Raw genomic sequence first — 15,997 nt, 5'->3', positions numbered from 1 at the left:
GCTGCCAGCCCATCAGCTCACTCAGTGTTCCTTGTTCTCCCGTAGTGTGAGGATCTATGCGTTTGTGCGCTTCTGATTTCATTGTTTCGCTGTAGCAGTTCGCTGTATAAGAGTATCCAAAAATATTGCGGACATGCAGACGGAGAATAGGAGAGGATTGCCCTCAAGAGGAGAGAGGCGTGCAAGCGAGCGAGCGAGCGAGATAAGGAGAGAGAGAGAAAGACGCGTGCGCGAGCGAGAGAGATAAGGAGAGAGAGAGAGAGATATGTGCGCAAGCGAGAGAGATAAGGAGAGAGAGATGCGCATGAAAGAGAAGAACCATCAGCTCAGTTATGCTCACATGACGCTCAGCAGACAAAGAGTATCCATACTACTTGTATTGCAAGACATCGCTCGTTTTATAAAGTCAAAATTAATTAAAAAATTTAGCTCGTCTTGCAAAACACTCGTAAACCAAGTTACTTTCAAACCAAGGATCCACTTGTATATATTATTTATCAGTGTTATTTGTTAGGAAAATTGATATTTTATGTTGATATTTTTGGGGGTACGGAACGGATTAACTGGATTTCCATTATTTTCAATGGGGAAGTTTGCTCTAGATACGAGAAATTCGCTATACAAGCTCAGTACTGGAACGAATTAAACTTGTATCTCGAGATTCCACAGTATATATATATGAACTGATGAATTGATATATATATATATATATATATATATGAACTGGATGGATGTTATTCTTTTTCTTGGCCAAGTGACCATTATGGAACATTGCTGGGTGTGCACTCAAAGCTTGTGCTTTCACCCTTACTGATGTTCTCACATATTTAATCTCTCGCTTTAATAAGCCACATTGATTCCGATAGTGATGCAATATTTAGAGAGAATTATTGTGAGACACATTCAGACATTCATACCCGACACAATGGACACCCTACAGTTTCCATACAGAACAAACAGGTCAACAGAGGATGCAGTTAGCTGTTTTTTGATTATAGCTCTGCTTTTAATACCATGATATCAGCTAAGCTCACCAATAAGCTTTCCTCTCCAGGTGTGCCACCTACTGTCTGCAACTGGATCCTGGACTTTTTAACAGGTAGACCCCAGTAACTCAGGTTGGGGAACAACATTACCAAAAAAAAATAACCATAAATACAGGAACCCCACAAGGATGTGTTTTGAGTCCCATACTGTGCATGATCTTCACTCATGACTGTGCCACTTCCCAGCATATCACCAACATTATTAAATTTGTAGACAATACTACTGTCATTGGACTGATTCCTGGTGGTACTGAGTCAGCGTACAGGATGGAGGTGGCTGGCCTTGTGAAGTGGTGTCAGGACAGTAAAAACAAAGAAGATGATTATTAACACATGAATAAACAGTACAGCATGGGACCGCAAGACTCTACAACAAGTGGTAAAATTGGTGCAAAATATAATTGGAACAGCACTCCTGGCACTAGAGGACATCTATAACACCAGAGTAACATTATTAAGGACACAACTCACCCATAACACAAACTATTAATACTGCTACCATCAGGGTGACGCTACAAGAGCATAGGAGCTATAACAACAAGGCTGAAAGACAGTTTCCTCCTTTTTGCCATCAGGCTTGCAAATAAAACCCATCCACTGCCCCTTCCCTCAGGATTACAGGCTAGCTCATGTCAGGAGAATAGAAGGCCTTCTTGAGACCAGATACTTGAAGAGTTACACTGAAATCATTTATTTATTTGCTGTGGGAATTCCTTTATACCAACAGCAATACGCCTGTGCAATTCCTCACTGAGACTGGGACTGCCAAGTCAGAATTTTTATTTTCTAATTTTTCTTTTTAGTTTTGCTCCTTTTTAGTTATTCTGGAGTGTATTCAGACCAAAGAGTGTGTGTATATACATTAATTTATCAACCTGTTTATTTATTTGAAGAACTATTTTAAAAAGCCACATTTCCCCCTGAGGACAAATAAAGATCTATCTATCTATCTGTTATAAAAAAAAATCTTGGGGAGGCAGACTAGGGAGACGAGACGTGATCTTCTCGGAAGACAATTTGAAGTCCTGCGAGAGACACTTTAACTTGCTACCAGCTCTTAAAACAACAACAGGCGACAAGCAAAACATGCAGCTCGCCAGCAGTAGAAAGCCAGCAAATGATCCGACCGCTTCTCCTTGCGTGCGTTCAGCTACCCTAACCCCCCGTCTTCACAATGCGAGAGGCAGAGACATGAAGTGGCAAAAAGGACAGCGGCTGTACAGGCTTTAAAATGATCTACGGGCAGCTCAACAGCAGCAGCAGCAACAGAAAGATAGCAGATGATCCAACGGCATCTTATTAACGTGTGTTCAGCCGGCCTCCCCTTCACAACACGATCAGCAATATATGTCCTGCGAGAAAGAGATTTAACCATGCCTGGGGCTGGAAATAAAGGACAAGTATTGCTTTTACAATGTCACGTGACACAAGGCAGTGAGCCATCATTTAAAACAAGTCCATGGACATCTAACCTAGCAGTTATTGGACTGCTTTTGGCAGACACGCATCATGTGCTTCCAGCTCTTAAAACAACGACAAGTGACAAACAAAACACGCAGCTCGCCAGCAGCAGCAAGCCAGCAGATGATCTGACCACTTCTCCTTAACGTGCGTTCAGTCACCCTAACCACCCACACCACCCCTCCCTTTACAACGCGAGTGGCAGAGACACGAAGTGCCAAAAGGACAGCTGCTGTACAGGCTTTGAAATAATCGAGCAGTGAGACAAGCAGAACAGGCAGCTTGCCAACAGCAGAAAGACAGCAGATGATCCGACGGCATCTCCTTAGCGTGCATTCAGCCACACCCCCTTCACAACGTGAGCAGCATTATGCGTCCTGCGAGAAAGAGATATAACCACGCCAGGGATCGGAAATAAAGGACAAGTATTGTTTTTACAAAAGTTTTAAAGTAAAAGTGAAAATGATGCATATGTAACAATTCCCATGAAAATAACAATCTCTTTAAATTGTATATGCGGTAAACCAAACACGGGGGTGGGCAAGCAAAGTGAGCAGGGGACGGAGCCCCCTAGTAAATCTAAAAGACGGGAGTCAGGCCATATTATATCCTGGTACAAAGTCCCCTATTTATAACCCATTATGGCTCTGTTAGGTGTTTTGAACTATTGCCAGTAGGGTTCACCATGTTATGGAGCCAGCGATAACAAGGATGTTTACAAAGTTAAGAACTGCATATATATATATATCTCTAGGCCAGAGATCTATCTAGGCCTAGGCCAGGCCAGGCCAGATCTAGCTAGGCCTAGGCCAGCTTCCATCTAGGGTTTTATCCTCCTCAGAGACCTTTCCACATCTGTGGATGATATTGTGAATGGACCCAATGAGCCCTTATTTGCCCCCTCCAATTCACTCGGTGTTGTGAGCCTCAAAGCAGGTATAGAATTTGTTGAACTCAGAGAGAAATGGCCGTCAGTGGTCAACCCTTTACTTCTGTCTCTGCAGCCTGTGATGCGTTCCAATCCCTGCCACATACTGTGAGTGCCAATGGTAGTGCAGTGACCTTTCAAGTTTAAGTCTGTATTTCTTCTTGGCATCCTTAATAGCTCTGCATATATTGTATCTGGATTTTTTTGTACTCACTAGCATTGCCTAAGGCAAATATACCTTGGCGTGAGCATGAAGCACGGAGCAGACCCCTAATTTAATCCATGGTTTTTTGTTTGGTGATGAACAAATGTGTTTGTAGGGCACAATTAAATCAGTGCAAGTGCTTATGTACCTGGAAACTACTGAATTGTATTCCTCCTGGTTAACATTACCAAATTCATTCATAGCAGCTGTCTTAAAAAATCACACTGAGTACCCTGAAAGCAGTCCTTTTCGGTGTCCCATACGTCCTTTTCAGTTCCTGCCCCGCAGCATCCTAGTTGATTCTTTCATTGAGAGTGGCAAATGGAGCTTCTCTGTGCCTGCCCCACTTCACGGTACTCTGAATAGCCCCATTGCTTTTGGGACACACTGCCACGGGGTGGTCTGCCAAATCATTACTATTTATATATACATGTAACTAGGGTAATTTTCTTCAAATCTGGATACCTTAACTATCATGTGCTCACTCCTTGCACTTTTTGAAGAATTAGGGTCGTAACATTTACTGTTTAATGTTCATAAATTATGAATGATTATTTCCATAATGTTTAAGTTTCATTCAAAAATTCTATACTTGGTGAAATGGACTCTTATGAATTGAACGGCTCTCTGAGACTCAAAGTTGGACTTAGGCTTGTTAATAAAATAGAAAGATGGATGAATAATTTTGACCTATTCTTAGCACCTTGAGCTAGTATACATTTGACTTTTGAGTTAATAATCTTGGAGTCGGAGAGTGGTAACATGTTGCATTTTGATTAGCCTATGCTAAGAATTTCACTGTGTCCTGTAATTAGGACAATAATAACCCTATAAACCCATAAATCTTCAACAGATTTTGGTATTTCATGTATCATCTTGTCTTGCTCTTTCTAAAGAAAAGTGTAGGACATTAACAACCTCTCTTTAAGATGCTTGATTCAGGTAACTTCTTATTTATGATAAACTGAAGTGACATCTTGCTAGAAGTCATGGAAAGACATATGTGAAGAATTCTTTTGAACACTCAAAACTTCTCTGAGGAATTAAAGACATTGTCATTTTTGAACACCACAATGCCCCCTTTAAAACTTGACTAACAAAACTGCAGTTGTTTAAAATAACTGGCAGCCTTTAATCAAATCTAAATATAGCTTTTAATGCTGCTTCCTCTCATACTGCTAGGGCACAATGTAGATAGGTTTTTTTTCCAGCAGTCGAGAATCTTCATATATTTAGAGAGACTACTCATAATAAACTGCCTGCTTTAATTATATCACTGAGCTCATCTTTTAGGACCATCAAAAGTACTGACTGGCTACGCTCTTCTGATATTATTCAACCAGTATTGCAGCTGGTTTCCAAGCAGAAAATGAACCAATCCAGTGACATCTGCAAATGATTACTCATGGCTACACTATGCCCTGTCTGGTGAGATTCGAGAGTGATTGCATTTGCTGAAAATTGACCATCCTGATTATAGTAACGAGTGATTTGTACGTGTCTGAAGCTCAAATATTTGATGAAATTATTCCTGTAGGGACAGGTTTTGCAGAATATTAGTAAAGACAAGACACTAATGTTAAAGTCCTAGTGGGTTTCCAGCCTTACCTCCAGACCTGGAATGTGATGGACCGCTGGCTATCAAGAGAAAAAAGAGAAGGAGGAATTTGTGGAAGCAGTTCAAAAAAAGGAATACTGGTACACAGTGCCATTACATTAGCGTAATTCCAAATAAAATATAATCAAGCATCAAATGATTTTTAAAAACAGAATGATGGAAATAAACTATAATGTTCTGCTTTTTTTTTCCATTCTCCATGCCAGTCAAGGAACAGTGCAGTGGAAAAGAAAGTTCCACGTACCAGGCAAAGCACAGAAATGAGAAGCACCATTTAGAAGGAATTTTAAATGTTTTGTACTTCGGAATTTGTTATTTTGGGCCCCTGCGTGGGAAGCCCTTTACTATGTCTATTCAGGGTCTTAATTCCCTGCTGTACTTTATCTTGGGGCTGATCTATCTTGCAATATTCTTTTTTTATACTTGATTACTTTGCCTTGTTATCTTATTTGTAAAGCATCTTCTGTTAATTAGCACTGAGAAAGGTTATTTATAGATTATAAATAGATTAATCAGTTATATTAAAACAATAGAAAAAATTACAGCATGCATTTTTATATAGCACATCAAACAAACCAACACAATCTCAAAAAGATTTACAAATAAATTAACATAATAAATGCATTTGTAATAGCTAGTGCGATGCCCAGTAAAGTGTGGTCACATTTATGTAAATTTGGTATTACAACTGTCCTTTGTTAATTATTACAAACATTATGGACTTTATCACATTCTGTCAGTATCTCTATATATAATCTTCATTTGGATCTTGATCTTTGTTTTTCTGCGAATGAATTAGAAGAAGCACTAGATGGCAGTAGAGAGACAGCTAAAATATAGGCATTGCATTAAGAATCTCCTCCAGGCTTATACTACTGAAGACTGTAGTACTCCAGTCACACCTCAAAACACAGACATTCAAACTAAACAAATTGTGCTTTAAATGAACTAATCTTTATATATAATCTTCATTTAGATCTTGATCTTTGTTTGTCCGCGAATTCCACGCATGCGTAGACCACCTTCCAGTTTAGTACGTTGTTGTTACTCACGGATGTCAACAATGTGCTGGAATAACAAAAGGGGTGGTGGATAGTGTTACGCTGGTTAGCTCCTGAGGCCTGGTTAGAGAATGAGATTGCCGAAGATAAAAGGTACGTGCCTACGTAACATATGGATGAAAGAAAGACAGTGGGTAAAATGAATGACAACGTAACAGCACGTTCTGGAAATTATTATTGTTACGTTGTAGCCGGCGCATCTCACAGTTGTACCGTGGCTTGCTCACATGTCAGTGAAGTGATCCCTATTTATGCTTTAAAGAGCCTGGATACCTATGTGCCCCCTTTTTATAACCATTGCTCCGTGTATATTGCCTTACTGTTTGGATCGCCACAAAGCAACCTATGAGATTAGAGAAAGGTTGAGAAGAGATCGTAAGAGGAAACGACAGTGTCGTGAAAACGAGACGGACTGTGAACAGACAGAAGCAGAAATGCTCCTACACAACCACATAATTACTATTCAGACAGTGATTCCGAGTAGGCCATTCCTTATCGAATCAATGTCCAAGGGTTTTCTTTTGTAATTTTGTTTCCCTTATAAAAAATCATAATGCTGTGCGACGAAGGACCCAGTTCACAACTGGCAGCCGCATTTAAACAGGGAGCCCTTCACAGACAACTTTAACACGCGCAACGTAGTTGGGTGCACATGACTAGTTCCACTATACAATTGGTGAACTCATCTTGCTATACAACGCCATACCAGCAGATCACTGTTACCTGCACAGGTTCCATTTGTCCTCATTAATTCAAACACTCTGCTTTCTTTATGTTTCCTATCTTCTCTATTTTTCTTTCTGAATTTCAGGTTACTGGTGAGAGAACTTTCTTTGAAAAATGTTTTCAAGCTACAATCTGTCTCTTGGAGTATATTTAGTGAAAGTGTGAAGGTAAACGTTTGTTTAGCACAAAGGAAAATAGCATATGGGCCAAGTGAAAAACTTGAATGGCCGTGTCTCTTTATTTCTTTTTTATTAGTAGCTAACAATAGTTTGGGATGTGGACATTTTTCCTAGTATGTTTTATCTTTGGATTAAATGTATAATTTGATTTAATAAGGTTTTCTTATTTTTAGGAAACTCTGGTATGTTAAATGTTTTATTTATTTTAATAAACATGATGTTTACGTGTTACTGTAAGAAGTACATGTCAGTGATCTAACGTGTTTGTTTGAGTACTTCCAAAAATAAATCTAAATGGAAAAATGATAACAACTGGTACTTTATAAAACATATTTTCAATTAGGTGTCCAGTAGAAACATAGAATGGAGCTTCAATAGGAATTTGGCTGTGACATGAAATATTTATGTTTACTCATTGATAAATAAATTAATATATTTTATTTTCATGTGAATATGGAAACTAAGAATCATATTCTGTTGAAACTGACATGAAATGTTTATTGGTTTGAAAGAAGGAAAACAACAAGTACTTTATGGGCAGGAATATTGTTAAATAAATTAATTATTTTAATTAAGAACTTTAAAGCAATACTTTCTTTGTGTCTCCTATCTATAGTTTTCTTCTCAAATTTCAGAATAATTCACCCATTATATTGGTGCTGCCAACAGGTACCTGTAATACTGGTCCATATTATTTATGTCTTTGCTTCAGGGTATTACTTGCGATATCCATAGTAGCAACTGTTGATAGTAAATTGTCAAGTCAGTAAATAATCAGACCCCATCACTTTTTTCGCATTTTGTTCCTGCCTTATTCAATTTTTCCCTTCATCCAGCAACCAAAAATCAAAAGTGAAAACAGGAACTTATAAAGTTTGAAAATTTATAAAAATACAAAAGTGAAATATTATATTGACACAGGTGTTCAGAGCCTTTGCTGTGACACTTGAAATCTGGTGCAGGTACATCCCATTCTATTGAGATATTTCTACACATGTTTTGAGTCCACCTGTGGTCAATTCAATTGATTGTACATGACTTGAAAAGGCACAGACCTGTCTACAGAAGGCCTGTAGAAGGTCCTACAGTTGGCAATGTGTATGAGATAAAAAAAAAAAAGTTGTCAGGATGAAAGCACGTAGACACAAGATTTTGTTGAGGCACAGATATAGGGCAGAATACAAAAAAAATTGAATGTTCCCAAGAGCTCAGTATCCTTCATTATTCTTAAATGTAAAAACCATGACACTTTCTAGAACTGGTCACCTAAATAACTGACCAATAGAAGGAGAAGGGCCATGATAAGAGAAGTGACCAAGAACCCTCTGGCTAAGCTCCAAAGAACCTTTCTGATGATGTGAGAAACTTCCAGAAGGATAACCACCACTGCAACATTCCACTGATCTGGGCTTTATGACAAAGTGGTCAGTCAGAAGCCTTTCCTCAGTGAAGACACATGAAAGCCCACTTGGACCTTGCAAAATAGTATCTAAAGGAATTTCAGTCAGTGTGGTTTGATCAGACCAAGATTAGCATTGTGTCTGGAGGAAACCAATACCATTGGTTAAACAGTGAAGCACAGTGCTGGAAGTGCCAGGGACTGGTAGACTAAACAGGGTTGAGGTAAAGCTGAATGGTGCAAAGGCCAGAAATAACCCACTTCAGAGCACTCTGTACCTCAGACTGGGCTGAATGTTCATCTTACAACAGGCCAAGGACTCTAAACACAAAGCAAAGGGAAGACAGGAGTGGCTTGGTGACCACTCTGGGGAATGTCTTAGAGTGGCCCAGGTAAATCCAAGACTTGAATCCAATCAAACATCTCTGGAGAGACCTGAATAGCTGTCTATCGATAGTCTTTGTCCAACTCTGTCCAAGTCTGAGAGGATCTGCAAAGAAAGGCTCTGCACATATATGTCAATTTGATATTTCTATTTTTTTTTTATAAATACGTTTGCAAATATTTCTAAAATTCTGTTATTGCTTTTAATTCTGGGGTATCGAACGTTGCTTGATGTGGTCAAAAAATTAATTTAAACAAAGGCTGCAATGTAATAAAATCTGAAAAAAATGAAGCAGTCTCAATACTTTCTGAATCTATTGTATATCCCACAACTCTCCATACACAGTACCATAAACACATGTTGACAAGTAGTGTGGTAGACAGTAGAACTTCAGGAACATTCAAATTTTGAGTTGATGTTATTTTAGTGAAATAAAATGGATAGGATTAACAAACTTTGTCGGGCTGAGTGTCCTGTTCTCAACAAAAGTTTTCTAATGTTCTAACTCTGTGTGAACTGTAATGCCAAATATAAAGGTTTAACAAATGTACACAATGATTAGAAGGCAGTGTATTTTCCTGGATTGCCCCTGAGTCTTTTCATTAAGCAACAATTTAATAATAAATTTACCGCCTATGTATTTTTACACTGGAAATTGTAACCAAAGATTACAAATATGTGAAAGTTTTTATAACTGGATATTTGTTAATAGAGTTTTTGGTGAAAAACGATTTCAACTTTTAAGAAAAGAGAGTAATGACTTGAGAGTACAGTAAAACAGCAGGTTACAGGCTGTTTCATATTTTCAGGCTATAGCGTCCTCATCATTCACCAGTTCCTCTTCAAATGTACTTAGATTGCATTACTTTTGAAACCGTGCCAAGATGTAACATTATTACTTGGAAAAAAATAGACATTTAGACCATTTAAAAAAAAAAAAATCAAGATTGCATTGTGCAGAACAAAGCTGTTTAGAGAAGTGCTTGGTGAAACAGATCTGCTTTCAAGATATCCTTAAATCATTTTTACTTCTGAAGTAAATCAGCTTAAGAAAGGTGACCTACCTTTTCTCTACGAATCAGCTGGAAGGCAGCTAACAGTTCCCCTGCATTCCTCTGGCCCCTGGTGATTGGATGCCATGATAAGCTTGGTAGCAACTGCAAAGTGGGTTTGCAAATGCAGCGTCCCATGAATTCATCTGCACCCTGTAATCAAAGAGACAGAAGACATCTCATCCCAAGCATCTTACTAAATACAAGAAATGAGAAAGACAGAAAGATCTATATGACATTTCCAGACTGATGTGTAGACCTCAAATCATCATAAAATGTCATTCTCTGCATTAATGTCTTTAATGATTTTATATCAGATAAAACACATCTTACAGTTGTTCTTTGTGCATGAATGCCTTTTAACTTTATACCACTCAATACAAACAGACCAGAACAGCTTTTCATAGGATCTTAAATTCTAATTGAAGAAGCTTGATTTATTCTTGTTAGATTTTGACTCTTACAAAAATTAGCAACCTCATAAAAATTCTGATGTTTAAAAAGTCTTGTCTCAGTAACTGTCAATACTTCTTGGTGTACCATTTATAGAACACTGCCAAGTCCAACTTTTCTCACTGCTCAAACGGTCAACTAATTTCAGAATGTTCAAAGTGCTGCTTCCAGAATTCTAACAAGGACCAAATGTATCCAACTTATCACCTCTCTGTGTTAATGTGAACATGTCTGGCTATCTTACATTGTTGTTAATATAACATGAGCAAGCCAGACAACTGAAATCCCCTGACACAAATATTTTTTCATATTTTCTATAACTCATTTTGGAATTTGTGGAAAACATTTATTTAGTCTTATGGCTGTAGCTTTCACTAAATGAAAATCTTTTTTAAACTAATCTCAAACAGCCAGGAGACCTAAGACTAAACAAGCTACTTTTTTGTATAGCACCCAAGTACAAATACGCTGTTTAAATATTTGTAATAGTTTGGGCACTGGCAGGTTACTGTCTTAGAGTCAGAAAGCATGTCAGAAGTTGTAATTAAACCCATAACCTTCTTTAGAGTCTAACCCCTTAGTGACATTGCCATGTCACTTACAATTAAATAGTTTACAGGGCAGAACAACTGAAGTTACAGGTCTTAATTTTTCAAACATAGACTACAATCTGTATTTAACACTGTCTTTTACATTTAGAAATCTAATTTAATCTCACCTAATACTGCATGGCTGCACTTGGGTCCTAATCTGGGATCCTGAGTTGGTTTGTCGTGTGGTGGGTGCGGCAACGCGCTGTATCAGTGTGTGCTCCTAACCTCTCTCTCTCTCTGTAATACTGCATGGTGGTGCATTGTTTGGAGATGTGACCCACAGGTCAGGTTTATTGAATTCAGATCAGATGCAAACTGTGTGGAATTTACACGTTCTCCGAAAGTTTGGTTTTCTTCCAGATCCAAAAGATAAATAACTGGTGTCTATTAATTGTCCAGGTCTGAGTAAATAGCAATGCATACGTGAGCAACCACCCAAATTGACTTGTGTGAGTATGCACTGAAATTGACTTACATCCCACCCACTGTTGACGGCTTTAGTTTGGTTCATCATGATTATCCATCAGTTTTATTATGTAATCCTTTAAAAAGCTGAGGGGAGCTGGAACTAATTCCAGTACAATGTAATCTATAATAAAACACTAAGGTCTGTGGGTCCAGTCATCCTGAGCATTCTGATTGGTCTTTTTGACTTTGGTGAGGTTGGTCAGTTTGGTTTTGATGATGCGATGAAAAGGGGAAGTGTGAATGTGAGACACACAAGGTACATGAGGCATGCTGAGAGAGTCACTTTCAAAGAGAGCAGGCATAAAATTGGACATGAGAAAGGTACCTGATAGAGTCTGAGAAGTGGGCTTTAAGGGAATGCACTTGAGAGACAGAATGCTGGTTAAGAGACGGTGACACAAACAAACACAGAGGAAAAGTCCTGAAGAATCATATAGGACAGATTATCAATTTTTTTTTATTTATTCCATTACCCGTCTTTGGCAGGTACAAGTCAGGTCAAGTCATGTTGGGGAGCATGCTCTGGTACAGTGCGTTACTGTACTCACCACACAATGAAATAGCTCAAAATGCTGGTTACCAACCCCCTAGGCAGGCATGTGGTCTAGTCCCACCCTCTGGAAATGACTATCTATATCCTGCAGCCAGATGTTACATGGCCTGGTCCTCAACAATGAGGATCTTGTGAGCTGGATCACACTTGGGGAATTGCACCATTGTTAGGCTCCATCACAATGCAGTTAATTTGCCTCATTTGGGACTCTGTGAGCAACAGCTTGTTCAATACAAAGTCAAACCAGTGGTACCCAAGGACTCTCCAAAGAAACACAGTACCAAAGGAATCCAGTTTTTGTCTTAGGTTCCCGGATAGAGTCCATGTCTCACAATCATATAGCAAAACAGGAAGCACTAGGACTCTAAAGACTTGGACCTTTGTCCTTTTGCATATATATTGGAAGTGCCATATACCCCTTTCCAGCAATCTCATGACCCCTCATGCTTTCCCAATCCGTCTACTGACTTCATAGGAAGAGTCACCATAGGCATGAATGTCACTGGCGAAGTAAGTAAACGTCTCGACAAGGTTGACACACTCTCCGCAGACAGACACACTGCTGATTGCTGTACCCAAGAGGCCATTAAAGGCCTGGATCTTGGTTTTTATCCAGGACACTTACAAGACCAGACACTAATATTTCTCATTCAGTTTCTTGAGAGCCCTGATTAGAGCCTCCATTGAATTTGAGAAAATTCCTGACAACATTGGGCACAAGACAGGAACCAATCCTGGGTAGAGTGGGAGTCCATAGCGGGTCATAGTAAACACCATACACCAATACTCTCTGTCTATGTCAACAATGTTTATAGTTGCCATACCAGTTAAACTAACTTTAATATTTTTTATGTTGTGAGTATTCAGAATATAATGTTTTTCTTATGTTGAATGCTGTATATTTGGTAAACAGTCTATGTATTATATTTAAGAATATATTTGGAATGTATTTACTAAAAAGGTCTTGAACAAATAACAAGCCACAGTACTTCCTTACTCTTCTTTCATACCACAGCAAGAGGCAATGAAAAAAATAAAGGCCATATTTCAACAGTGACTTACATAAGTGTCCTGATCGTAGATTTCTACCACAATGTTGGGTGGATTTTGCTCATTAGCCTGAGGGTCACCAAAGATCTCGATCTCATAGAAAATGAGGGTCTGATCCCAAGTAGGATTAAGAGTGCTGCGGATTGTCACTGTCTTCTGGCTCTGGTGAAGGAATGAGACAATGGCATAGGGATCTGCAGGTGAGAAATATCAGTTAGGAAGCATAGATTTGTTGGTAGAAACACATTTCTTTCTGTGTAAACCTATGAAAGAAATTCAAATGAGAACTCTGTACATTTTGAAACATTTAGAATTAACATGACTTGGAAATACAAATCCGAAATATAGGCAGTACAATGGTGTGTGGACTACAACTATAGTCTCACAGCTCCAGAAAGCTGGATTCCATCCCTAGCCCATCACTAATGCATCATAACTTACATGTTATGTTCCTTTAATAAGAAAATTAGAGTAGTCTTTATGTAAAACCAGGAGGCAGCACCTGTAACCAAGCAGATAATACATAATACTAAAGAAACTCTGAAAATCCAAATGTTACGATTAGAAACCTTGGTCAAGAGACTTGTCTTCACTTTTGAACTGAAAAGTTCTTGCACTTCCTAATAGTTACTTCACGGCCCACCCTGAACTAAACTAAAAGCAATGAGAGGCTTATGTGTATAACATAAATTTTCTTATTATCTTTGTCAGTTAATGTTGTGAGATTTCATAAGGTAAGGTAGATGGATGTTTCAAGGTAAGGTAGTTAATGATAGTTATATTTAATGGCTATAGTGCTGGACAGTGGCAGTGTGTTACATGTTGATTAACACACTCAAATAAGAATTTCATTGTATTTTGTACACATGATAGTAGTGGCACTATAAGCCTGCAATGCTAGTAGTGACAAATAATGATAATCGAAATCTGAGAGACTCATTTAACTATGCCAATGAGTTTGAAAAGCAAAGTTATGAACATAGAGTTACGTTTAGTTTAAATTTACTGGTGCTCTCCTATAAAGTGAGCTCCTTATCTAAAGGGGTGTACACTGTGATCTCGGGGGAGTGGTGTGTTTGTGCCACCTCTGCAGTGAACTGGCACCAGTACTGCTGGATACTGGGCACTGACTACAAAACAAAGAACTACAATGTCGTAGTGGTAGTATGTCTTTGCCAGTTACTAGTCTTTTTGAATAAGACGTATACCAGTAAATAATGCACCAACTGGTGGCAAACACTTTTTCCAGGCAGTTAATGAAAGTCCACTCATGTCTTCCATTCACTCAAAAATGGAACCAATGTAGAAAGCACTTCAAGTTAGAGAATATTTTATCTGTGGCAACTCTACATGATAACCACCTTTTACCACCCTCTAAACCTACACAGTTTAGCGTCCGGAAACCGTATGGGATTAAATCATTAAGTGATTTAGTATTTATAAATAATGTCTTTGCATCCTATGAACAATTACACTGTAAGTTTAGCTTCCAATCTATTCAATTTTCCCTCTATCTCCAAATTAGAAACTTTGCTAAACAAAATCTGCCCGATTTTCCTCACACCCATCTATTTCTATTCCAGAAGAGTTATGGATCAGTTTTGAAGACTCAATAATATATAAGACAATTTTAAAGTCCCTTCTTTTTAAAGATCCCAAAGTACAGTGGGAAAAGGATCTCTTACTTTAACATTTCAGAAAAGGAGTGGAAGGCAGCCATGCACAGAATTCACACTAGTGCCATATGTGCAAAGTATTCATTTATTCAACTTATTATTATTTTTTTTATCTATTTTGATTAAAATTGTCCAAAATTTTTCCAGGGCAAGATCCCACCTGCAAACATTGCAATCGACCTCCAGCCTCACTAGGCCACATGTTTTCTGTGTGTACCAAATTAACATCATTCTGGACAAACATTTTTAAATGCCTCTCAGCCAGCCTTGGTGTCACACTCCCTCCTAATCCACTAATAGCTGTGTTTGGTGCATTTCCAGATGGACTTAAATTGGAGAAGAACAAACAAACTGTAATTGCCTTTACTACACTATTGGCACATCGGCTTATCTTGCTCACCTGGTAGAATCCTAACCAACCTCTGTTAAGTCAGTGGGTAACTGATGTTATATACTATTTGAAATTGGAAAAAATCAAAATTTCACTTAGAGGATCTGTTCAAAAACGTTTTTTTAAAAACCTTGCAGGATCTAATCAGTAACATTTGAGAATAAGCATTTAATTTGGGGAAAAGGATTCTCTCCCCCTTTTTTCAACTCTTAAAGTTTTATGCTGGCTGTTGGCCTTGTTGTCTTTCTCATGGTGGGGGCTGATTTGAATTTAGTTTTGTCGGGTTTGACTTGATTGTATGAAATGTTAGATGCTTTAAATAAATTCAACAAAAGTTAAAAAAACAAAAAAAATGAAGGTCCACTCTTTGTCTTATATCACTAACCATATGACTGTGATAGCCAAAATCAGAACTTTTAATTTTCTTGCTTATTGTCATTCTTTTGTGTGTTCAGATAAGTGTGTATATTTATTTACTTACTTATCTACCTATTGTAGCCCACCTCATATGAAAAGTGCCTATGCAGTGCGTGTGCATATTAAATGTACATGTAAATTGTTTTTGTAGTAATTGTAGAATAAATACAGCTCTACAAAAAGCTATTGATAATGTTTGAATAGGCATACAAATCCACAGAGACACAAAGAGATTAACATCAATAAAAGCTGAACTTGGCTCATAGTGCTGAGTAAAGGTCTTACCGAAGGAGGTCATGAAACATCTTAAATCAAGCAAACTCAATTTTATTGTTT

General features: G+C 38.2%; 1 protein-coding gene across 5 annotated transcripts in view; it reads right to left on the bottom strand.

Annotated features, from left to right (window-relative positions):
- The window catches only part of dysf (dysferlin, limb girdle muscular dystrophy 2B (autosomal recessive)), a 362,566-nt gene that overhangs the window by 131,659 nt on the left and 214,910 nt on the right, over positions 1–15,997 (bottom strand). For all 5 annotated transcript variants that reach the window (XM_039751919.1, XM_039751924.1, XM_039751920.1 and 2 more), the window contains 3 exons: positions 13,190–13,371; positions 10,073–10,213; positions 5,249–5,278 (listed from right to left, as the gene is read on the bottom strand). In XM_039751919.1, coding sequence (XP_039607853.1) covers positions 5,249–5,278; positions 10,073–10,213; positions 13,190–13,371 — 353 coding nt within the window. The remainder of the gene's footprint in view (positions 1–5,248; positions 5,279–10,072; positions 10,214–13,189; positions 13,372–15,997) is intronic.

Source organism: Polypterus senegalus, chromosome 4 (assembly GCF_016835505.1).
Source record: "Polypterus senegalus isolate Bchr_013 chromosome 4, ASM1683550v1, whole genome shotgun sequence".
NCBI classification, from domain to species: Eukaryota; Metazoa; Chordata; class Cladistia; order Polypteriformes; family Polypteridae; genus Polypterus; species Polypterus senegalus.
Note: the sequence above shows the minus strand (reverse complement) of the source record. Positions and strands in the feature narration are given on the sequence as shown.